General features: G+C 47.0%; 1 protein-coding gene across 6 annotated transcripts in view; it reads left to right on the forward strand.

Moving 5' to 3' along the window:
* Positions 1-25,650, forward strand: part of aadat (aminoadipate aminotransferase) — a 77,168-nt gene that overhangs the window by 47,216 nt on the left and 4,302 nt on the right. For all 6 annotated transcript variants that reach the window (XM_080189473.1, XM_080189469.1, XM_080189471.1 and 3 more), the window contains 5 exons: positions 293-375; positions 1,367-1,463; positions 9,226-9,287; positions 9,990-10,054; positions 21,490-21,596. In XM_080189473.1, the coding sequence (XP_080045599.1) occupies positions 293-375; positions 1,367-1,463; positions 9,226-9,287; positions 9,990-10,054; positions 21,490-21,596 (414 nt within the window). The remainder of the gene's footprint in view (positions 1-292; positions 376-1,366; positions 1,464-9,225; positions 9,288-9,989; positions 10,055-21,489; positions 21,597-25,650) is intronic.

The raw sequence follows: 25,650 nt of genomic DNA on the forward strand, positions 1-25,650 counted from the left end.
GTGCTAACCACTGTGCCACCCTATGTACAAGAGCACCATGGAATCTTTTCTGTGTCCACATGGGAGCTTAGGCAAATCCTTGGTTTAACAGTTCATTTGAAAGACAGTAGCTGAAAAGTGGGTGTGCCAGCCTGTATATCAGTGCTGATATTTCAGGATCCTGAACCTGCAGCTACCTGACTGGTGAAGAGTCAGCGCTACCCACTTCCCACAGCTGAGATGCCATGATGGGCATTCATTTTGTTCTGAACGGCTGATTATGACTCCGTTGTGTTTTTCATTTGACTTTCAGCCTTGGGCTCCCTCGTTTCTTTCTTTGGATGTCGATGGTCGGGTAATCAGGACAGATTCCTTCTCCAAGATCTTGTCTTCCGGGTAAGGATGTTGTCTCTCTTTTGTACTGCTGTTAGTGAAGGTTGGGGGCATGGGGTTGGCACAGTGGTCAATACTGCTGCCTCCCAGCGCCAGGGAGTCGGGTCCGAGTCCCAGCCTGGGTAACTGTCTGTGCGGAGTCTGCACGTTCTCCTTGTGGGTTTCCTCCCACAGCCCAAAGATGTGCAAAGTAGGTGAATTGGCCATGCTAAATTGCCCCTAAGTGTGCCTGAACAGGCACCGGAGTGTGGCAACCAGAGATTTTCACAGTAACACCATTGCAATGTGAATTAAGCCTACTTGTGACTAATAAATAAATAACTAATAATAACTTTACTGTGGTTGCCTGTCTTAAGGTGCCCATCTGTTGTGTGCCAATCATCCAGAAACATCACCACTGTGTGCCCAGCCAAAAGAAGCTTCTGATAACAGCCAGTGGATTTTCGTGATTTGCAAAAGAAGCAAATGTGATATGAGGAAAAAGCTTTTTGACACAGTGAGTGGTTGAGGTCTAGAATGCACTGCCTGGAAGTGCCTGAAGGCAGAATCACAGAACACTGCAGTGCCTTTGGCCTATCAAGTCTGCATCAACACACAGGGAAGGCCCTGACTTGCCCAGAACTTGGCTCGTAGCTTTCAATGTTAAGACATGCTAAATACTCGAGCCTCAATCTAAAAGCATTAGATGCTTTTGTGCGTGGGGAAAAGGCAAGAGAATGGCACTAAGTCACGATGCTCAGTTGGAAAGAGGACATGATGGGCTGAATGGCCTCCTTATGCATCATAGCAACTCTGTGACGCTGAGTGAGTTTTTCCAGCCACACTTCCCTAAAAATCCCACCTGACCTTTCTCTGGTCCATTACATCTCCCCCCACCAGCTCCCCCACCGCGCTATGATTCCCATGCCAAATGGAATGGGAAAATTCACCCCCTTATATGTGGGAAGGAAAGGAACATTCATAAAAATAATCAGGCCGTTCTGTGTTTTAATAGGCTGAGAATAGGATTCGTCACTGGTCCTAAGCCACTCATAGACCAAGTGGTTTTACACATGCAGGTTTCCACAATGCACGTCAGTTCCTTCACACAGGTAAGCTTGTTCCTAATTAATATCAAATTTAAGTTGTGATTTGATTTATTATTGTCACATGTATTAGTATACAGTGAAAAGTATTGTTTCTTGCACGCTATACAGACAAAGTATGCTGTACATAGAGAAGGAAAGGAGAGAGTGCAGAATGTAGTGTTACAGTCATAGCTAGGGTGTAGAGAAAGACCAACTTAATGCAAGGTAAGTCCATTCAAAAGTCTGATGGCAGCAGCAGGGAAGAAGTTGTTCTTGAATTGGTTGGTACGTGATCTCAGAATTTTATATCTCCTTTCCAACGGAAGAAGGTGGAAGAGTGTATATCCAGGGCGCATGGGATCCTTAATTATGCTGGCTGTTTATCCCCGAGGCAGCGAGAATTATAGACGGAGCCAATGGATGGGAGGCTGGTTTGCGTGATGAATTTGACTACATTAATGACCCTTTGTCATTTCTTGCGGTCTTGGGCAGAGCAGGAGCCATACCAAGCTGTGATACAGGGGAAGGATGCTTTCTATGGTACATCAGTACATGCCACCCGTTGAAAGAGAATCAGCACTTAGATGACTCAAACACTTCTGTGCCAATGTGCCCACCCACCGCCTTCCACCTCACTGAAAGCTTGCGAGCCACACCGCAAGGGTTTTCTTCTCCTGTTCCCTGCATGGGTAAGGAGAGGGTGGAGATAGGGAGATATCGTGATCCCCATTTAACACCCTGCTGCCCAATTAAATTCCACCCCCCCCCCTCCCCCCCCTCACCCAACCTTGCGCACGGTGCTAAATTCACCAATGCGGAGGGCACTAAATCATTAAACTCCACCTTGGGAAATTTTTCTCCAACCCTTCATGGTAGCCCAAGTGATCTTCAGGAGATTACAGTAACAAGTATCATCAGCATTATCCCCCACCCTACCCCAACCAAACTTCTCACCCACCCAGAATTCAAAGTCTGTCTCAGTAATGGTGGCCATGAACCTTTCATCGCCTGTAAAAACCCATCTGGTTCCTGTAGGGAAGGAAATCTGCCATCCTTACCTGGTCTGGCCTACGTGTGACTGCAGAGCTACAGCAATGTGACTGGCTCTTAATGGCCTCTGAAATAGCCCAGCGAAGCATTCGGTTCAAGGGCAGAACTTGTCGACTCCACACAGACATTGACCCAAGCCGGGAATCGAACTGTGGTCGCCGGCACTGTGAGGCAGCACTGCTAACCATTGTGCCACCATGCTTCCCTATTGTGAAGTCTTAGTCTTCGTCGTCTTATCTAAGGAAAGATATACTGGCATTGAGGGCAGAAAGAAATCCCAGCCACCTGACGAAGGGACAGCCTGTTCCGAAAGCTTGCGGCATTTGCTACAAATAAACTTGGCGGACTTTAAGCTGGTGTAGTGGGATTTCTTTCTGTCTTATCCCAGTCCAACTCCGGCATCTCCACATCATTGAAGGCAGTCCAGAGAAGATTCATGAAGTTGATCCCAGATAGGAAGGGCTTGAGTAGGTTAGGCCTGTACTCACTGCAGTTCGGGAGAATAAGAAATGACCTTATTTTTTTAAAATTCCATTCTTAAAGTTACAAAGCCAGCGCTCAGAATGGAGCGGCCAAACCCAAATCCATGCCTTGCTTACTCCAAAAACCAAATTCAAAATCCAGTTGAATCCAATTTGAGGTCCCCATAAGAGAGGTAAACGAGTTCCAAGCTGACAGGATCAGGCATTGAACCCCATCTTGGGCTCAGTCTGACGCTTGATCTCAGCCCAAAAGCCAAGCTGGGAGATTTGCCACTTATGGATGCTGTTTACATAGAATCCTACAGTATAAAAGGAGGCCATTCTGCCCATCAATTCTGCACTGACCACAATCCCACCCAGGCCCTATCCCCATAACCCCATGCATAGACCCTAGCAGGCAATTTAGCATGGCCAATCCACCCAACCTGCACACCTCCGGGCTGGGGAAACCCACACAGATGCGGGAAAAATGACATTAGGGACACTCAGGGGGTGATGCTGAGAGGCTGTTTCCCCTTGTGGAAGAGTCCCAGAGGGCATAATCTCAAACTCAGGGGTCGCCCATTTCAGACAGAGATGAGGAGGAATTTTTTCTCTGAGGGTAGTGAATGCATGGAATTCTTTACCGTAGAGGCTATGTTCAAGGCTGACATAGACAGATTTTTAATCAGTAAGGGAATCAAGGAGATAGGCCGGGAAAATGGAGTTGAGGACTATCGCAGCAGATCACACTTGTCTGGAGTTTGCACATTCTCCCCATGTCTGCATGGGTTTCCTCCAGCTGCTCCAGTTTTCTCCCAAGTCCAAAGATGTGCAGGTTAGGTTGATTGGTCATGCCAAATTGACCCTAGTGTTGTGGGGGGGGGTTAGCAAGGTAAATATGTGAGATTACGGGAATAAGGCTTGGGTGGGATTCTGGTTGGTACAGACTCAGTGGGTCGAATGGCCTCCTTCCGTACTGTCCTGTGATCGGTCATGATCTCGTTGAATGGCGGAATAGACACCACAGGCCCAATGGCCAAGTTCTGCCCCTACATCTTATGGTGGTACAGGTGATGAACGTGGTGATTGTCAGCTCGAAGGGCCAGAAACGGGATGATTTACGTGGCTACAAGAAGTGGACGCAGAAATGTTGCTGGATTTTTATTCGAACCTGATGGACAGGCTCGAGTAAAAAGACTCTGCCGTATCGAAAGTGGAAGGAAGCAAGGAATCGATCGCCTCAGAAGATAAATTAGTATCTCAGCCTGATGCTGCAAACCGTAGATTGGATTGTCATTGACAAATTGCTTAGCTAAATAATCAATTGATTAAAATGATTGGTTGGTTTGAGTGATGAATAACCAGTCTGCCATGAACACATAATCTGATTTGACAGACCATTTAACCGCCCCATCAAACAATTCGTTCCTTCATATTAAATAAGGTGCTTGATCATTTTCACATCACATCATCTTATCTCAAATGTTTATTGTGAACATTCCTCCCCCTGCTGATTTTAATTAGAATAAACGTTTGCAACAATTACTCAAATTATTAACCCATGTTTAGAAAATGAGATGTTACATAGAAGCAGGAGGAGGCCATTTGGCCCTTCGAGCCTGCTCCGCCATTCATCACGATTATGGCTGAATGTCCAACTCACTAGCCTAATCCTGCTTTCTCCCCATAATCTTTGATCCCGTTCATCCCAACTGCTATATCCAGCCGCCTCTTGAATACATTCAGTGTTTTGGCATCAATTAATTCCTGTGGTAATGAATTCCACAGGCTCACCACTCTTTGGATGAAGAAATATCTCCTTATCTCCGTCCTAAATGGTCTACCCTGAATCCTCAGGCTCTGAGCCCTGGTTCTGGATTCCCCCACCATCGGGAACATCCTCCATCTACCATGTTCTTCCATTACCATTCACACAATCTCTGTGAAAGTAAAGGGTCAGCGGCACAGTGGGTAGCACTGCCGACTCACAACGCCAGAGACCCAGGTTCAATTCCCAGCTTGGGTCACTGTCTATGTGGAATTTGCATGTTCTCTCTGTGTCTGTGTGGGTTTCCTCTGGGTGCTCTGGTTTCCTCCCAAAGTCCAAAAGATGTGCTGGCTAGGTGCATTGACCATACGAAATTTTCCCTCCGTGTACCCAAACAGGTGCCAGAGTGTGGTGACTAGGGGATTTTCACAAGAACTTCATTGCAGTGTTAATGTAGTTGTGAGACTAATAAATAAACTTAAGCTCAACTACTCTACAAAGATATTTCATTGGCTGTAAAGTATTCTCCTGGCCATGAAAGATGCGATCTAAATCTTTTAAAATTTCTTTTAGTTCTTGATCTGTGGTGAGCTTGGGGATATTTATCCGTTCTGCCCCTGTGTCAATAGTCTTTTTGGGTTGTGTAAGGGAACTTGACTCAAACTCCACCATTCTTTTCCGTCCTGGTTACTAGACCCCTTTCTGCCTTTCTCAGCTTGTTTCATTAGTTACTGGGACTTGCACAGTCTGATCTTTACTTCAACGGTTTGTTTTTCATTGCTGACTTTGACTTTACCCTGAAGTAGACATGAGGGGCGGCACAGTGGCACAGTTAGCACTGCTGCCTCACAGCACCAGGGACGCAGGTTCAATTCCAGCCTCGGGTGACTGCCTGCATGTAACCTGCGCGTTCTCTCAGTGTCTGCGAGGGTTTCCTCCAGGTGCTCCAGTTTCCTCCCAAGATGTGTTGTGGATTGGCCATGGGAAATTGCCCCTTAGTGTCAGGGAGACTAGCTAGGATAAACACATGGCGTTACGGAGATAGGGCCTGGGTGGGATTGCTGTAGGTGTGGGCTCAATGGACCGAATGGCCTCCTTCTGCACTGTAGTGATTCTGTGATTGAGGCTGAGGTAGACTTGAGGATAAAATGAGGGAATTGTGCAGCATGATGTTTGTTGAATTTGTAAAATAAGATATAAGCGTAGGATTGCATGGTGGCACAGTGGTTAGCACTGCTGCCTCACGATGCCAGGGATCTGGGTTTGATCCCTGGCTTGGGTCACTGTCTGTCTGGAGTCTGCACATTCTCCCCGTGTCTGTGTGGGTTTCCTCCGGGTGCTCCGGTTTCCTTCCTCAGTCTGAAAGACGTGCTGGTTAGGTGCATTGGCCATGCTAAATTCTCCCTCAGTGTATCCAAACAGGCACCGGAGAGTGGTGACCAGGGGATTTTCACAGTAACTTCATTGCGGTGTTAATGTAAGCCTTGCTTGTGACATTAATAAATAAACTTTTAAACTTTTCTCGTTCCAATAATATTGACACATCGCTATGACTAGACCTGTCCTGTAACAGTTGAATTGGTGGGAAGATTTGGAAAATTTCCAGAGTCCATGTGTGAAGGTCAAACACTTAAATCAGTTTTCTCAAAGAATTAGATGCCCAGGCTGAAGGATTGATTTTTCACAATCATATCAGGTCTTGTTATCAACACCCGCCTTCTCCACCAGACGTACAACAGCACCTATCTATATGGCACCTTTCAAATAATACAGGATCCCAAGGCAATTTCACAGGGGCATTACAGAACGTGATATAGAATCATAGAATCCTACCGTGCAGAAGGAGGCCATTCGGCCCATCAAGTTTGCACCCACCACAATCCCACCCAGACCCAACTCTGTAGCCCTATGCATTTACCCAAGCTAGTCCCCTTGACGCTAAGGGGCAATTTAGCACCAAGCCGTATAAAGAGAGGCAAAGGTTGGTCAAAGAGGGAGGTCTGAAGAAGTGGGAAGGAAAGAGAGGGAGAGAGATACAGGGAACTCAGAGCCTGGGCTACCAAAGGTACAGCCAGCCATGGCAAGGTTACTGAAATTGGGCAATGCTCAGGAAGTCAGTATTAAAGGAACACGGATACCTCGGGGGATTGTGGGACTGGAAGAGATTCGGAGCTCGGGGAGGGTTGAGGTCAGGCAAGAACTTGGGGAAAAAGAAGGATGAAAATGATGAAACCAGGAGCCAGTGTCGGTCAACGAGTGCAACGGTGAGAGGGTTGAATGAGAACTTGTTATGATACCAGCAGCAGAGATTTGGGATGGCCTCCAGTTTGTAGAGGATGTAGGAGGTTAGCCACGAGTGCACTGGGGTAGTGGAGTCTAGAAGGAGCTAAAGTGCAGATGAGGGCTTCAGCAGCAGATGAGGTGGGTTTGGAGATGGGTGATGGATTGGCCATGCTAAATCGCCCATCAGTGTCAGGGGTACTAGCTAGGGTAAATGCTTGCAGTTATGGGGATAGGGCCTGTGTGAGATTGCGGCCAGTGCAGACTTGATGGGCCGAATGGCCTCCTTCTGCATTGCAGGATTCTGTAATCATCATCCATAGCAGCAAATCTCCCAACTTGGCCTTTTGACTAAGATCAGGCATCAGCAAGCCGAAAATGGGATGCAATGCCTTATCTTCTCAGGTTGGAGTTGGAATTAGGGTGGCACAGTGGTTAGCACTGCTGCCTCTCAGCACCAGAAACCTGGGTTTGACTCCCTGCTTGGGTCACAGCCTGTGTGGAGTTTGCACATTTCCTCCAGTTCCCTCCCTCAGTCTGAAAGATGTGCTGGTTCGATGGATTGGCCGTGCTAAATTCTCCCTTGGTGTACCCGAACAGGCACCAGAATGTGGCAACTAGGGGATTTTCACAGTAACTTCATTGCTGTGTTAGTGTAAGCCTGCTTGTGACACTAATAAATACATTTTACTTTAGCTGGTCTTCATGGAATGTGGCTGGTATCTCATCTCAGGGTCAAATACAATACCAATGTTGAATTGCTTCCACTCAAGTCATCCTGACTAGATTTACTAGGATGCTTCCGGGACTTGATGGTTTGAGTTACAAGGAGAGGCTGGATAGACTGGGACTCTTCCCTGGAGCTTAGGAGGCTGTGGGGTGATCTTCTGGAGGTCTATAAAATAATGAGGGGCGCAGATCATCTAAATATTCAATATCCTTTCCCAAAGGTAGGGGAGTCTAAGTAGAGGGCAGAGGTTTAAGATGAGAGGGGAGAGATACGAAAGTGCCCAGAGGGTGGTGAGTGTCTGGAACGAGCTGCCAGAGGTAGCAGTAGAGGCAGGTACAATCTTGTCTTTTAAAAAGCATTTAGATAGTTACATGGGTCGGATGGGTATAGAGGGATATGGGCCAAATGCGGATAATTGGGACTAGCTTAGTCGTTAAAGGTAAAGGGCAGCATGGACATGTTGGGCCGAAGGGCCTGTTTCCATGCTGTAAACCCCTATGACTCTACTGTTGTCGCCAATGAAAAAAACAGCTGGCAGGTTATGCGGTTCCATTCTCGGGCTTGCCCCTGCTCCAGTGGGAGGGTGCCATGGTTGGCACAGACCAGTTGGCTATGCTATGTTGCTCTATGACCCCCATCCTCACTGGCCTATCACCCCCCTCACTCAGACACGCTGTCCATTGGCCGTACTTTATTGGGAAACATTAACAGGGGAATCTGGCAGGCGAGTGTGCAATCAGTCACCTCCCAAGGGAGGTGGGATAGTAAAGCTGACATCAGTTTACTGTTGCAGAACGAAGTCAAACACACTAGGCGCTATCTTACTGACCGTTCACACACCACACTCCCACTGCAGAGAGGTCAGAGAATTTAGCGCCCCACCAAATCTCCTATCACTGCAGCGGGGTGGGTAAATCCAACTGGTCTGAACGGCCGTAACATTCCAGGCGTTGGGTGGGATTTACTGGCCAATTTTCTATTGCTCTGCCATTGCCCCAAGACTGGAAAGTCCCAGCCAAAGTCAACTGACCTTGGCGTGGTCTGCCCACTCTGGCTGCTACCATTCCCGTGGTGGGCAGGAGGGGAAACTTCCAGTCCATTTGGGCGGCACGGTGACACAGTGGTTAGCACTGCTGCCTCACAGTGCCAGGGACCTGGGTTCAGTTCCTGGCTTGGGTCACTGTCTGTGCGGAGTCTGCACCTTCTCCTCATGTCTGCGCGAGTTTCCTCCGGGTGCTCCGGTTTCCTCCCATAGTCCAAAGATGTGCGGGTTAGGGGGATTGGCCATGCTAAGTGTTGGCCCTTAGTGTTGGGGGAATTAGCAGGCTAAATATGTGGGGTTGTAGGGACAGGGCCTGGGTGTGTTTGTGGTCAGTGTGGTTGATGGGCCGAATGGCCGCCTTCTGCACTGTAGGGATTCTATGATAATTCTAGGTGTTTCTGCTTAGTTAAGTGTGACAGAGTGTGTACAATTAATCTATGCTCCATTTCTAGCTCATGGTTCTGCAGTTACTTCAGCAGTGGGGACAGGATGGCTTCCTGAAGCATGTTGACAGGTAAGAATGACAGCGTTAACATTTACCCTTTTGTCTCTCTAAGTGATTGGATACGATCAGTGAATTCGCCAGGGCTCTATATTTCATTCCGCTTTCTTCCAGCTTCAAAAAGGCAAAAGAAACATTCATTTTTCGAACCGAGAAGGTTGAGAGAATATCTGATGGAGGTTTTCAGAATCATGAATAGTTTTGGTAGAATTAATCAGAAGAAACTGATTCCACTGACAGAGGGATTGGTAACCAGGGGACACAGATCGATGCTGGTTTATCGTTAGTCGGTGCGAGTTATCAATTACACTTGAGACTCCAGAATGAATAGTTAGTCTGAGATTTGTTTTCAAGCAAAGATGAGGGAGATTTTTTTTTGAAGGAATAGTTGAATGAGGAGCTGAGTGAGTGTGCGCGAGTGTGTGTTTGCATGTGTGTGAATATGTTGTGAGTGGTTGTGTGTTGCATGTGCGTTGTTTGCATGTTGTGTGTGTTGCACGTGTGTTTGTGTGTGTTACATATTTTGCATGTATGTGTGTTCTGTGTGTGTTCATGTGTGTTTGTGTGTGGTTGTGAATATGTTGTATGTTTGTTTGCATATGTTGTGTGTGCTGTAGAATAATTTGAGTGTTATTTTCGTGAGAATTTAAAAGAATACCCAACATGTTACTGAGTGATTTGAACGGTTCCTTTTGTTTTATTGTTTGACAACAGAGTGATAGAGTTTTATGCCAAGCAGCGAGATGCCATGCAGTTGTCTGCCGAAAGGTGGCTGAAAGGTAAAACCTGCAAAGTTACACGCCCACCCTGCGAAATATCACGAGCGTTGATACAACTCCGTTAATGTCTAAAGCACCCCACGGCGCTCCGGAAAGAATTCAGAGTTACGTCTGAACGATCGCTGTCGCCTTAACTGGTTCGTCCGACCCCAAACCCCAGGAGGGCGGGATGACTGGGACGTGGGTGAGGGGGGCTTCACGCTACTGAAAGGGGCACCGACACTTGAACATCAATGAAACCAGAATTAGTCGGATATCTCCATCAAATTAAATCAGGTTTAAGGTGCTGGGGAGCAAGTACAGAGGAGATGTTAGGGGTAAGTTTTTCACTCAGAGGGTGGTGAGTGAGTGGAATCGGCTGCCATCAGTGGTGGTGGAGGCGAACTCGCTGGGGTCTTTTAAAAGACTTCTGGATGAGTAAATGGGATCTAATGGGATTGGGGGTTACAGATAGTTCTATGGCTTGGTAGGTATAGATGTGATCAGCGCAACTTGTGGGCCGAAGGGCCTGTTTGTGCTACAGTGTTCTATGTTCTACGTTAAATTCGAATTTGGTTGTGAATGTCGATGGTGAACTGCTGTCCCTTGCACCAGGGAAATCGGCTGGTGTACACATAGGCACTACATGATCCCACTTCAGGGAAACATAAGTCTGAGCCTAACCGTGAAAGGGGGCAGGGGGTGGCGGGGAGTGGGGGGGAGGAGGTGGCAGTAATTGGGTCCAAAGAACCACCTCGACTGCCGGCTGACCGCAACGTGACCAGCCCAGGACACTGTGACTCTACACCGTACTCCAGGTGTGGTCAGTCCTGTCCAGCTGCAGCAAAAAGTCCTTACTTTTTTATATTTAATCCCCCTTGCAAGAAACACCAACCTTCCATTCACCTTTCTAAATCAGGACACCCGTTGTACCACCAAGTTGTGCAATCTCTCTCTCTCTCTCTCTGTGTAAATAACATACTGCATTTCCATTCTTACTGCCAAAGTGGACAAATCCGCCACGTAATTTTCCCACATAATGCTCCATCTGCAATAATCTTATTAAATGGCCGGGCAGTCTCGAAGGACTGAATGGCCTACTCGTGTTCCGATATCTTAAGGTTTTATGGTCGAAATTTTTTGCCCAGTCATCCAACCCTTTAGAAACATAGAAAAACTACAGCACAATACAGGCCCTTCAGCCCACTAAGTTGTGCTGAACATGTCCCTACCTTAGAGGTTACTAGGCTTACCTATAACCCTCTATCTTACTAAGTTTACAGATGCTTTACCTCCTCTTGACAACTCGCCTATCTTGGTATTATCAGCAAATCCCTTCATCCAAGTTATTGGACACTCCAGCACTGATCCAAATGATCCTCCCCTAGTTATGACTTGCCAACCTGAGAAAGATCCATTTATGCCTATTCTTGCTTCCTGTTAGTTAACCAATCCTTTATCCAAACTAACATGTTATCCTATTGTACCATATGCTTTTGTCTGGAATCATAGAGTCCCACAGTGCAGAAGATTTGACCCATCAAGTCTGCACTGACCACAATCCCATCCAGGCTCTATCCCCTGAGCCCCATGCATTTACCCTAGCTAGTCCCCCTGACACTAAGGGGCAATTTAGCATGGCCAATCCACCTAACCCACACATCTTTGGACTGTGGGAGGAAACCAGAGCACCCGGAGGAAACCCACACAGACATGGGGAGAATGTGCAAACTCCGTACAGACAGTGACCCAAGCTGGGAATCAAACCCAGATCCCTGGTGCTGTGAAGCAGCAGTGCTAACCACTGTGCCACCGTGCTGCCTAGTAATATTTGATGTGGTACCTGAGGAAATGTGTTTTGCAAATCTAAGGACACCACATCTTCTGATCCCCCTTTATCCACCTCGCATGCTACCACCTCAAGGATCTCGAAGAGTATCTTGAAGGAGGAGGCAGAGAGATGTATGGAGGGAATTTCAGAATCTTGACTTGACTCAGTCGTGGAGTGATTAAAATTAGGGAACTCAAGAGGCCAGTATGAGAGAAAAGCCAATGACTGGGGATGTTGTGGGGCTGGGGAGATGGAGAGAAGCAAGATCATGGAAGGAACATAAGAACATAAGAAATAGGAGCAGGAGTAGGCCATCTAGCCCTTCGAGCCTGCCCCGCCATTCAATAAGATCATGGCTGATCTGTTGTGGCTCAGTTCCACTTTCCCGCCCTCTCCCCATAACCCTTAATCCCCTCTCTTATCAAGAACCCATCAACCTGCTTCTTAAAAATATTTAGCGAGGCAGCCTCCACCACTTCAACGGGCAGAGAATTCCAGAGATTCACCACCCTTTGAGTGAAGAAGTTCCTCCTCAACTCCGTTCTAAACCGCCTCCCCTTTATCTTGAGGCTGTGCCCCCTAGTCCTACTGTCTTTTTTGAGCGGGAAGAGTCTCTCCACCTCTATCCTATCCATCCCATTCATCATCTTATACGTCTCAATGAGATCTCCCCTCATTCTTCTAAACTCTAACGAGTACAAGCCTAGTTTATTCAGCCTCTCCTCATAGAGTTGAGAACAGGATGAGAATTTTAGCCGGGAGTCAGTATAGGGTCAGAGAGCACAGGGATGAGGACAGGTGAAGGGACGGGTTCTACAGATAGGAGGGCCAGTCAGATCGCCGGAGTCTGTGATGATGAGCTGGCAGTCCCATGGGGAAGGCGTGTGCTGCCGATGTAGGGAATGAGACAGCGAGAGCTTAAATAAACACCAAGTCACTTACCATTTTGCGGACTCTGTTACTGTCAGCGATCGGGCCTCAGAACTCATCGGATTAGGCCATGGTCACAGGCAAAAGTAAAGTCCCGCACATTTATTGTCAAATCTAAGTCTGCACCCCACAGCTGCCATTGCAACCTCAGAGCTCACGAGCCTTATTGCTCACCCCAGGATCGTAATCCAGAGTTTAGGAAACCCTGTTTTAAATGCTGTCTGATTTCTTGTTTTTCACTGAATCCCCACGTTGCAAAAGGAAGCCATTCAGCCCACTGAGTCTGCACTGAGTCTCCAGCAATGCATCTTACCCATTTTGATTTGATTTGGTTTATTCTTGTCAAAATGTATTAGCAAACAGTATTGTTACTTGCGCACTTTACAGATTGAACATACCGTTCATAGAGAAGGAAACGAGAGAGTGCGGAATGTAGTATTACAGTTATAGCTAGGGTTCAGAAAAAGATCAACTTAATGCAGGGTGAGTCCATTCAAAAGCCTGATGGCAGCAGAGAAGAAGCTGCTCTTGTGTCGGTTGGTAAGTGACCTCAGACTTTTGTATCTTTTTCCCAATGGAGGAGAGAATGTCAGGGGTGTGCGGGGTCCTTAATTATGCTGGCTGCTTTGCCGAGGTGGTGGGAAGTGTAGGCAGAGTCAATGGTTGGGAGGCTGGTTTTAGGTTACACCCTGGTTTTAGGTTTGGTGCTGGTTTACCCAGGCCCTATCCCCGTGACCCCTCGTACTTATTCCGCTAATTCACCTATCTATCCTTCGCGGGGCAATTTAACATGGCCAGTCCACCTAACCTGCACATCTTTGCAGTGTGGGTGCACACACGTGAGACGGACAGGAACAGAAGGAAATGCTGATGGGGGGGTGGAGGGGCGAGGTGATAAGGGGGTGGGCGGAGGCTCATGTGGAGCATAAACACTGGGACGGAATTATTGGGTGAGCGGATCTGCTACTGCACTGTAAATTATACAGAATTCTATGTTTACCCATTGCTCAGATCTTTTTGAGCCGCTGAGAATATATAGATCATAGAACCCTACAGTGCAGAAAGAGGCCCTTCGGCCCATCGAGTCTGCACTGACCACAATCCCACCCAGGCCCGACCCCCATATCCCTACATATTTTACCCACTAACCTAAGCATCCCGGGACACTAAGGGGAAATTTTAACATGGCCAATCAACCTAACCTGCACATCTTTGGACTGTGGGAGGAAACCAGAGCACCCGGAGGAAACCCACGCAGACACGAGGAGAATGTGCAGACTCCACACAGACAGTGACCCGAGCCGGGAATCGAACCCAGGACCCTGGAGCTGTGAAGCTGCAGTGCTAGCCACTGTGCTACCGTGCCGCCCCATGGACCTGTTTCTGTCTTCGTCCTGAACAACCCTTTTCCTTCCATTCTGAACACTGACCCGATCAAATGAACACCAGACAAAGTCTATAACTTGGATTATTGGACTGCGGAAATAGGCAGTAACTAAAAACAGAAACCAGCTGCTATTTAAACAGGGATAATTTCCAGTCTGCTGGCTTCCCTCTAATCTTCTGGAGACGAGAATGATGGGAATTAGTAACAGGCAAATCTGGAATGAATTTACAATTTCCACATCTCCACGTCCACCTCAGGGTTGGCGGTTTCAGCAGACTGAACCTTCAGGGTACTTATTAACGAGGGGTGGGATTCCTCCTTTCAAATGATAGGGTTCCCCCTCCATAGTGATGGCCTCACAGCAGCAACAACCCTCAATTCTTAATGGTTCTTCTGTTCTCCAGAAGTCGCCTTTATCTAGCCAATGATACCCACATCCCACAAATGAATAACTAAAAAAAAGTACCCTACAAATGTGGTGGCATAGTGGTGTTGTCACTGGACAAGTAACCCCAGAGTAATATGCTGGAGAGATGGTTCAAATCCTACCACGGCAGATGATAAAATTTGAATTCCGTAACAATCTATATGGACACTGTAGTTAAGAAAGCCCACCAACGCCTCTACTTTCTCAGGAGCTTAATGAAATTTGCCATGGCGGCTACAAAGTTCACCAACTTCTACAGATGCACCACAGAAAGTATTCCTTCTGATTGTATCACAGCTTGGTATGGCTCCTGCTCTGCCCAAGATCACAAGGAACTACAAAGGGTTGTGAACGTAGCCCAATCCTTCACACAAATCAGTCATAGAGGTTTACAGCATGGAGCAGGCCCTTCGGCCCAACTTGTCCATGCTGCCCTTTTTTTTAAAACCCTAAGCTAATCCCAATCCATTGACTCTGCCTACACTTCCAGCTGCCTCAGAAAAGCAGTCAGCAAAATCTAGGACGCCACACACCCTGGACATACTCTCTTCCACCAGGAAAAAGATGCAAAAGTCTGAGGTTGTAGAGTCATAGAGGTTTACAGCATGGAAACAGGCCCTTCGGCCCAACTTATTCATGCTGCCCTTTTTTTTAAACCCCTAAGCTAATCCTAATTGCCTACATTTGGCCCATATCCCTCTATACTAATGCCACTGTCTAAATGCTTTTTAAAAGACAAAATTGTACCCGCCTCCACTACTACCTCTGGCAGCTTGTTCCAAACACTCACCAACCTCACCTGTGTAGAAAAAATTGCCCCTCTGGGCACTTTTATATCTCTTCCCTCTCACCTTAAACCTATGCCCTCTACTCTGAGACTCCCCTACCTTTAGGAAAAGATATTGACTATCTAACTGATCTGTGCCCCTCATTATTTTATAGACCTCTATAAGATCATCCCTCATCCTTCTACGCTCCAGAGAAAAAAGTCCCAGTCTATCCAACCTCTCCTGATAACTCAAACCATCCAGTCCTGGTAGCATCCTAGTAAATCTTTTCTGCACTCTTTCTAGTTTAATTATATCCTCTCTATAATAGGGTGACCAAAATTGTATACAGTATTCCAAGTGTGGCCTTACCAATATCTTATACAACTTCAATAAGATGTCCCAACTCCTGTATTCAGTGTTCTGACTAATGAAACCGAGCATGCCGAATGCCTTCTTCACCGCTCTGTCCACCTGTGACTCCACTTTCAAAGAGCTATGAACCTGTACCCCTAGATCTCTTTGTTCTGTAACTCTCCCCAGCGCCCTACCATTAACTGAGTAAGTCCTGCCCTGGTTCAGTCTACCAAAATGCATCATCTTGCATTTATCTAAATTGAACTCCATCTGCCATTCATCAACCCATTGGCCCAATTGATCAAGATCCCGTTGCAATCGGAGATAACTCTCTTCACTGTCCACCATGCCACCAATCTTGGTGTCATCTGCAAACTTACTGACCATGCCTCCTATATTCTCATCCAAATCATTAATATAAATGACAAATAACAGTGGACCCAACACTGATCCCTGAGGCACACCCCTGGTCATATACCAACCAACTCAAGAACAGCTTCTTCCCTGCTGCCATCAGACTTTTGAGTAGACCTGCCCTAAATCGCACTAAGTTGATTTTCTCGACACCCTAGCTATGACTGTAGTACTACATTCTGCACCCTCTCCTTTCCTTCTCCCCTATGTACTGTATGAATTGTATGCTTTGCCTGTATTGTGCGCAAGAAACAATACTTTTCACTGTATCCCTATACATGTGGCAATAAGTCAAATCAAATCAAAAACCTGCAATTAAAAGTCGACAAAATGGTGGAATTTGAATTCAATTTTTAAAAATTTGGGAATAGGAATTTACTGATGACCATGAAACCATCGCTGATTTGTTGGAAAAACCCATTTGGTTCACTAATGTCCTTTAGGGAAGGAAATCTGCCGTCCTCACCTGGTCTGGCCTACATGTGACTCCAGAGCCATAGTAATGTGGTTGACTCTTAAATGCCCTCTGAAGCACCCAGCAAGCCACTCAGTTCAAAGGCAATTACGGATGGGGTTATAAATGCTATCTAAGCCAAGTTCGTTTGAATGAATATAAAAAAATGAATAGGTGTTTGATTTGATTTATTGTTGTGACATGTATTAACATACAGTGAAAAGTATTGTTTCTGGCACGCTATACAGTTTAAAAAGAAACATTCATAGTGAAGGAAATGAGAGAGTGCAGAACGTAGTGTTACAGTCATAGCTAGGGTGTAGAGAAAGATCAACTTAATGTGAGGTTGGTCCATTCAAAAGTCTAAAAGCAGAAGAGAAGCTGTTCTTGAGTCGGTTGGTATGTGATCTCAGACTTTTGTATCTTTCTCCCAATGGAAGAAGGTGGAAGAGAGAATGTCCGGGGTGCGTGGGATCCTTAATTATGCTGGCTGTTTTGCCGAGGCAGCAGGAAGTGCAGACAGAGTCAGTGGATGGGAGGCTGGTTTGCACGATGAATTGGGCTACATTCACGACCTTTTGTAGTTCCTTGCAGTTTTGGGCAGAGCAGGAGCCATACCAAGCTGTGATACAACCAGAAAGAATACAAAGCTGAGGCCTTGAATAAGTTTTTTGCTTCGGTCTTCATGGAGGAGGATGCAAATAATTTGCCGGGTGTTAACGATGGAAAGATGGTAGGAGTGGAGGGCCTGAATGAGATCATTGTTACTAGAGAGATAGTGCTAGACAGACTAGAGGGACTGATGGTGGACGAGTCCCCAGGACCGGATGGAATGCATCCGAGGGTTCTGAAGGACATGGCGGAGGTGATAGTGGATGCCTTGGTGATTATTTTCCAAACCTCGCTGGATTCCGGGGAAGTGCCGGAAGATTGGAAAACGGCTAATGTTACGCCGCTGATTAAAAAGGGTGCCAGGCAAGAGGCAGGGAATTATAGGCCGGTTAGTTTAACGTCTGTTGTAGGAAAAATGCTTGAATCCGTCATCAAAGAAGAAATAGCGAGGCATCTTGAGAAGAATTGTTTGACAGAGCAGATGCAGCACGGTTTCGTTAAGGGGAAGTTGTGTTTGACGAATTTATTGGAATTCTATGAGGATGTGTCTAGGGCGGTGGATAGAGGAGAGCCGGTGGATGTGGTGTTTCTCGATTTTCAGAAGGCGTTTGATAAGGTGCCTCACAAAAGGTTGTTACAGAAGGTTAGGGGGACGTGGAGTTAGGGGTAAGGTGTTAGCGTGGATAGGGGATTGGCTGTCAAATAGGAGGCAGAGAGTGGGGGTCGATGGGTGCTATTCGGATTGGCGGATGGTGACTAGTGGAGTGCCCCAGGGATCGGTGCTGGGGCCTCAGCTATTTACCATTTATATAGATGATCTGGAGGAGGGAACCGTGTGTATGGTGTCGAAATTTGCTGATGACACAAAGATAATTGGAACAGCAAATTGTGCGGAGGGTGTAGAAAGTCTGCAGAGGGATCTAGATAGGCTGAGCGAGTGGGCGAGGACCTGGCAGATGGAATACAATGTTGGCAAGTGTGAGGTTATCCACTTTGATAGAAATAATAGTAGGAAGGACTACTACTTGCAGGGCGAAAAGCTGCAGCATGCTACGGTGCAGAGGGACCTGGGGGTCCTTGTGCATGAGTCGCAAAAACCCAGCCTACAGGTGCAGCAGGTGGTGAGGAAGGCGAATGGGATGCTGGCCTTCATAGCGAGGGGGATTGAATATAAAAGTAGGGAGGTCTTGCTGCAACTGTACAGGGCACTGGTGAGGCCGCAGCTAGAGTACTGTGTGCAGTTTTGGTCGCCGTACTTGCGCAAGGATATTTTGGCCTTGGAGGGAGTGCAGAGGAGGTTCACTAGGCTGATACCGGAGTTGAGGGGGTTGAGCTATGAAGAGAGGCTGAATAGACTGGGCTTGTACTTGTTAGAGTTAAGGATGAGGGGGGATCTTATTGAGACGTATAAGATGATGAAAGGGATGGATAAGTTAGAGGTGGAGAGGTTCTTCCCGCTCAGAAAGGACAGCAGGACTAGAGGGCACAGCCTCAAGATAAAGGGGGGGGCGGTTTAGAACAGAGTTGAGGAGGAACTTCTTCACTCAAAGGGTGGTGAATCTCTGGAATTCTCTGCCTGCTGAAGTGGTGGAGGCTGCCTCGCTAAATATATTTAAGACGCGGGTAGATAGATTTCGAATAGACAGGGGAATTAAGGGTTATGGGGAGAAAGCAGGAAAGTGGAACTGATCCACTTCAGATCAGCCATGATCTTATTGAATGGCGGGGCAGGCTCAAAGGGATAGATGGCCTACTCCTGCTCCTATTTCTTATGTTCTTATGTCTCACGTAGCCAATGAAGCACCTTTCTCATTTGAAGGGATGGCATTATCGAAAAGAAGGATAACGCAGAAGCCAGTTTTCACACAGCAAGATCCCACAAACAACAATCTAACACATTCAGCTGCTAATCGACAAAGTTAAGATATCGGAACAGGAACTCCAACGTATGTTGTGAGGCCTGACAAGACTTCAAAAGTTTTACTATTTTGGCATTAGTGTGAGGGTAAGGTGTTTCACTCCAGGTGTGATTCTATTGACACACTACGACGCTTTTATCAAAACAAACCTTATCTTGACAACACAGTTTAACTAAAATAAATGAAATATCTTAACTGTTAGCAATTGGAATACTTTAACACAACAAGATATAATTCTTAACTGCTTATCTATCTCTATTAGTTCCAGTTGAAGCAATATTCCTCATAGACTTAAGCTCCTCTTCAAAACTAGTTGGCAAACAACGCAGGCTTACGAGAGGGGATCTTATTGAAACTTATAGGATGCTGAGAGCCTGGATAGAGTAGATGTGGAGAAGATGTTTCCACTTGTAGGAGAAAACTAGAACCAGAAGGCACAACCTCAGGCTAAAGGGACGATCCTTTAAAACAGAGATGAGGAGGAATTTCTTCAGCCAGAGAGTGGTGAACCTGTGGAACTCTTTGCCACAGAAGACTGTGAAGGCCAGGTCATTGAGTGTCTTTAAGACAAAGGTGTATAGGTTCTTGATTAATAAGGGGATCAGGGGTTACGGGGAAAAGGCAGGAGAATGGGGATGAGAAAAATATCAGCCATGACTGAACACTGGAGCAGACTCGATGGGCCGAGTGGCCTAATTCTGCTCCTGTGTCTTATGTCTTCTGGTTTTACATGATTTTCACTAGCTAACAGTCCTAGAGCCTTTGACCATCTCTGGAAAGAAAGTAACACCTGTCTTAGAACATAGAACACTACAGCACAAACAGGGCCCTTCGGCCCACAAGTTGCGCCGATCATATCCATACCTACCAGGCCATAGAACTATCTATAACTCCCAATCTCATTAAATCCCATTTACTCATCCAGACGTCTTTTAAAAGACCCCAGCAAGTTTGCCTCTACCACCACCAACGGCAGCCGATTCCACTCACTCACCATCCTCTGAGTGAAAAACTTACCCCTGACATCTCCTCTGTACTTGTTTCCCAGCACCTTAAACCTGTGTCCTCTCGTAGCGACCATTTCAGCCCTAGGAAATAGCCTCCAAGAATCCACCCGATCTATACCTCTCAACATTTCATAAACCTCTATCAGGTCGCCTCTCAACCTTCGTCTCTCCAGGGAGAAGAGACCTAGCTCCCTCAACCTATCTTAATAAGGCATGCCTCCCAATCCAGGCAACATCCTTGTAAATTTCCCCTGCACCCTCTCAATAGCTTCCACATCCTTCCTGTAGTGGGGCAACCAGAACTGCACACAGTACTCCAAGTGGGGTCTGACAAGAGTCTTATAAAGTTGCAGCATTCTCTCCCAACTCTGAAACTCAATCCCTCGATTAATGAAGGCCAGTACACCATACGCCTTCTTGACCACATCCTCCACCTGCGAGGCCAATTTAAGAGTCCTACGGACCCAGACCCCAAGGTCCTTCTGCTCCTCAACACAGCTAAGAGTCCTACCCTTGATATTGTACTTCTTCATCCCATTGGACCTGCCAAAATGGACCATTACACAGCCACTATTCTGACAGCCTAAACAGTAGCCTCCATAGAGAGACAGGAAGATACCTCTTGCTCCTTCCAGGACCAGGCAGCAACTGACTGTTTCAAAAATCAAAGAGAACCATGTCTTTTCCCTGCTAGCTTAACTCCACCCATTCACATGACTGTGCCTCTGTTAATCATCCAAATCAAAATACAACAGTGATAAATCAAAATGGACAAAAATGCATCAACTCCGATTATCTTAAATTAATTATTCTCCTGTATTTTCAGTTTGGAGCAGTCTGGTGCAGACAAATTGGCACTGTGTAATCCTGAGCTGAATTTTAAGCATACCCCTTACAAGAAACGTGATTAAAAATACATTTCTTAAAGGCACAGTACCGTCACACCAGGAAGCAGATATGTCTTTGGCAACACAAGGACATCCCAAGCTGAATCCCAGCCCTGAAACACTTTTGAAGACTGCTTTTGAGTAAAGAAGAAGCACAGCCAATGAGCCAATTACCATCCCATCAGCCTACTCTCCAAATCACTAAAGTGATGAAAGGTGCCATTAACAGCGCTATCAAGCGGCAATTACTCAGCAATAACCTGCTCACGGACGCTCAGTTTGGGTCCTGCCGGGGTCACTCAGCTCCTGACCTCATTACCGCCTTGGTTCAAACACTGAAGAGCTGAATGCCAGAGGCGCAGGGAGAGTGGCTGCCCTTGGAATTGAGGCAGTTTTATAATATGTGTTTTTGGTTAATATTTCATGAACACTTCCCCCAAAACCCTTGCTCCTTTGTGTTCCAGGTCTAGTTGAATGGCACGTCCCCACTGCTGGTATGTTCTTCTGGTTGAAACTAAAGGGAATCCCAGACACTCATCAACTAATCACGAAGAAGGCCGTGCAAAAAGAGGTAATGGCTTGAATGACGAAAGCAACTCGGGGAGGCGATGGCCTCGTGGCATTATCGCTAGACCATTAATCCAGAAACTCAGCTAATGTTCTGGGGACGTGGGTTCAAATCCTGCCACGGCAAGTGGTGGAATTTGAATTCAATAAAAATTTTCAGGCATTAAGAACCGACTGATGACTGTCTGTAAAACCGTCGTCAGGAAAACCCATCTGGGTCACTAATGTCCTCAAGGGAAGGCAATCTGTCATCCTTACCAGGTCTGGTTTACATGTGACTCCAGAGCCACAGCAATGTGGTTGACTCTCAACTGCCCTCCAAGGGCAACTAAGGATGGGCAATAAATGCTGGCCTAGCCAGCGATATCCATATCTCACAAATGAATTTAAAAAAACTAATTACAATCTGGACAGAAACTTTTATTGGTTTCTTCATTTTTCTCCTCCGTTTCAGCTGCTTCTCTTCATCATTCCACCTGATTCTTCACTCTCTCTCTCTCTCTCTCTCTGTCTTCATCACTCTGCCCTCTTCACAGTCTCTCTCTGTCTCTGTCTCTCTCTGTCCCCCCCCCCCATCACTCCGTCCCCCTCCATTCTCCCTCTCCTTCTCACCGCTGTTCACTCCTCTACATCCTTGCCTTCATTTTTGTTCTCCAGCTTCGTCTTCATCCTCACTTCCTTCCTTCGCCCTTTCCACCCCTTCGTCCTAGGCTGGAGGCCCAAGGCTCCTCCCCTGAGTTGGGCCTCCGTCAGGCACCCAGAGGCAGGCGGCCCCTATTGAAGAGACCTTGCTTAGTGTAGATCCAGCAGGAGGAGGAGGGTTGGCAGAGGCTGACAGTAATGCTGCAGAGGCAAGAAGAACACATCCAAAACTCTGCCTACAACCAAACCCAGCCCCAATCCCAGCTCCATTTAAAGGTGCGCCTGGGGGAAAATGAAGATAAATGGGCTGTTTTTTTTACTAAAGTGCCAAAAAAATCTAGATAAGGTGCATGCTAACAGACTTCCAGAAGCAGCCCTTAGAGTGTCACTCAGCCCCCCATTGGCATACCCAGGGGGTGAACGTTTGTGTAAAATGATTGTGAGGAATGTCTAAATATTGCCCATTCCTTCAGGAGTATTGGACTTGGAATATAGTTCCAAGAAGTTCAAACCTTTTTTTGATTTGATTTATTATCGTCACAGGTATTAGCATATTTTGGCCTTGGAGGGAGTGCAGAGGAGGTTTACTAGGCTGATACTGGAGTTGAGGGGGTTGAGCTATGAGGAGAGGCTGAATAAACTAGGCTTGTACTCGTTAGAGTTTAGAAGAATGAGGGGAGATCTCATTGAGACGTATAAGATGATGAATGGGATGGATAGGATAGAGGTGGAGAGACTCTTCCCGCTCAGAAAGGACAGTAGGACTAGGGGGCACAGCCTCAAGATAAAGGGGGGGCGGTTTAGAATGGAGTTGAGGAGGAACTTCTTCACTCAAAGGGTGGTGAATCTCTGGAATTCTCTGCCCGTTGAAGTGGTGGAGGCTGCCTCGCTAAATATTTTTAAGACGCGGGTTGATGGGTTTTTGATAAGAGAGGGGATTAAGGGTTATGGGGAGAAAGCGGGAAAGTGGAACTGAGCCACGACAGATCAGCCATGATCTTATTGAATGGCGGGGCAGGCTCGAAGGGCTAGATGGCCTACTCCTGCTCCTATTTCTTATGTTCTTATACAGTGAAAAGTATTGTTTTTTGCACGCTATACAGACAGAGCATACATTTCATAGAGAAGGAAATGAGAGGGTGCAGAATGTTTTGTTACAGCCATAGCTAGGGTGTAGAGAAAGATCAACTTAATGCGAGGTAGGTCCATTCGAAAGTCTGACAGCAGCAGGGAAGAAGCTGTTCTTGAGTCGGTTGGTACATGACCTGAGACTTCTGTATTTTTTTCCTGATGGAAGAAAGTATAAGAGAGAATGTCTGTCTGGGGTGCGTGGGGTCCTTAATTATGCTGGCTGCTTTGCCAAGGCAGCAGAAAGTGTAGACAGAATCAGTGGCTGGGAGGCTGGTTTGGGTGATGGACTGGGCTACATTCACGATCTTTTGTAGTTCCTTGCGGTCTTGGTCAGAGCAGGAGCCCATACCAAGCTGTGATACAACCAGAAAGAATGCTTTCTATGGTGTATCTGTAAAAGTTGGTGAGAGTCGTAGCTGACGTGCCAAAAAACATGCCTGAAAAAGCCTTGTGATGAGGACCAATTTCTATTCCAGCTAACCGCCAGTTTCATGTGAGAGGCATGTCTACTGGAAATCTAATAGTTGCTGAATTTCCTGCCAGTGTTTAACCATAAAGGTTCCTGTTAAAATGTCTCATTGTATTGTTCCTACCTTCAGACTTAGTTTATCTATTTCTGAAAGGCCTGTGTGCCCTCATGTGTTTACTCTGCAAAGATTCTATGGACAAAAGAGAGGGCCCGAAGAGAGGCCCCGCAATATGGAGGGGGCAGTGTGGGGGGCCATATTTCCCCGAGAATCTTCCTGCTACTCTCCCCAACATGCCCTCAATTATACAAGGGGCAGCTGAGGCCGATGCCACCCCACCCCACCAGTTGAAGCCCTAAATGGCTAATTATTGACCACTTTAATTATTGGCCACTTCTCACCTAACTTCAATTAGTAGCGGGAAGAATTCAGAGGAAGCAGGAGGCCCGACAGGTCATCCTGCTCAGGTTGTGTAGGGACCTCACTCATTGAGTCCTCTATCTCATTGGGCACTCTCCCCACTCCCCTCCAAGATCTGCCACCCAGTTGGAGGCTCCCTCCCCGCTCCCGTCTCCCCATCAAGACCTCCAATCCCACACTCCCGGGCCTCTCCGCCCCTGCTGGTGGTAAATTTCCCCGAACCTGCCTGCTTCTGGGACCTGGAAACCGGGGGGATGGCACATCACCCCCGTCCTGGCCACTGCCACCGCTAGCCAGCCAAATTGGCTATCAGCTGACCAGGTCAGGACACCCACCCAATCGAAGGGCAGAAGCCCCCCCCCATCTGGCCGTGACTACCATCAACACCGCAAACTGCCGGTTCCAAGTGGAGAGCATCTCCAAAAAGATCACGCATATCGACACAGACATCAAGTTTCTACAAAGATGCGAGAAAGCAGACAAGATGCCGAGAGGACTACAATTCATGCTCCAGGGAGCATTAAACAGCAGCGGGACTGCTGGGCCTGCCAAGGATGTGTCCCCCACCAACTCTTAATGGGGTACCTCACCATTCAAAACCTCCTGCCTCATGCATTTAGGACCATAGAAATTAGCAGCAGAGGGAGGCAAATTTGGCTGTTCGAACCTGCTCCGCCATTCAATCAGATCGTGGCTGATCTCTTCCTGGCCTCAAATCCACCTCCCCACCTGTTCCCCATATCCCTTTATCTCTTTTTTTTAAATCAGAAATATATCAATCTCCCTCTCGATGCCGTTCAACAATTTAGACCCCACCGTGGTATGGGACAGCGAGTTCCACGGATTCACCACCCTCTGCGAGATGCAGTTCCTCCTCATCTCAGTATTAAATCTACCATCTCTCAACCTATACCTCTTGTTTGAGATTGCCCTGTAAGAGGAAACTTACGCTCTGCCCCAGACCGCAAGGAACTACAAAAGATCGTGAATGTAGCCCAATCCATCACACAAACCAGCCTCCCATCCACTGACTCTGTCTACACTTCCCATTTGGTCTCCATTTACTCTATCAATCCCTTTTCAAATTTGTATATACCTCGATCAGATCCCCTCTCATCCTTCTAAAGATTAAATTATAGAATCCCTATAGTGCAGAAAGAGGCCATTCGGCCCATCGAGTCTGCACTGACCACAATCCAACTAGGTCCTGTCCCTATAACCCCATGTATCTACCCTACCCCTGACACTAAGAGGCAATTTAACACGGCCAATCTACCTAACCCGCACATCTTTGAACTGTGGGAGGAAACCGGAGCACCCGGAGGAAACCCACGCAGACACGGGGAGAACATGCAGACTCCTCACAGACAGTGACTCGAGGCTGGAATCAAACCCGGG

This window comes from Carcharhinus amblyrhynchos, chromosome 5 (genome assembly GCF_965287045.1).
Source record: "Carcharhinus amblyrhynchos chromosome 5, sCarAmb.v2.hapA, whole genome shotgun sequence".
In the NCBI taxonomy this organism is placed as follows: domain Eukaryota; kingdom Metazoa; phylum Chordata; class Chondrichthyes; order Carcharhiniformes; family Carcharhinidae; genus Carcharhinus; species Carcharhinus amblyrhynchos.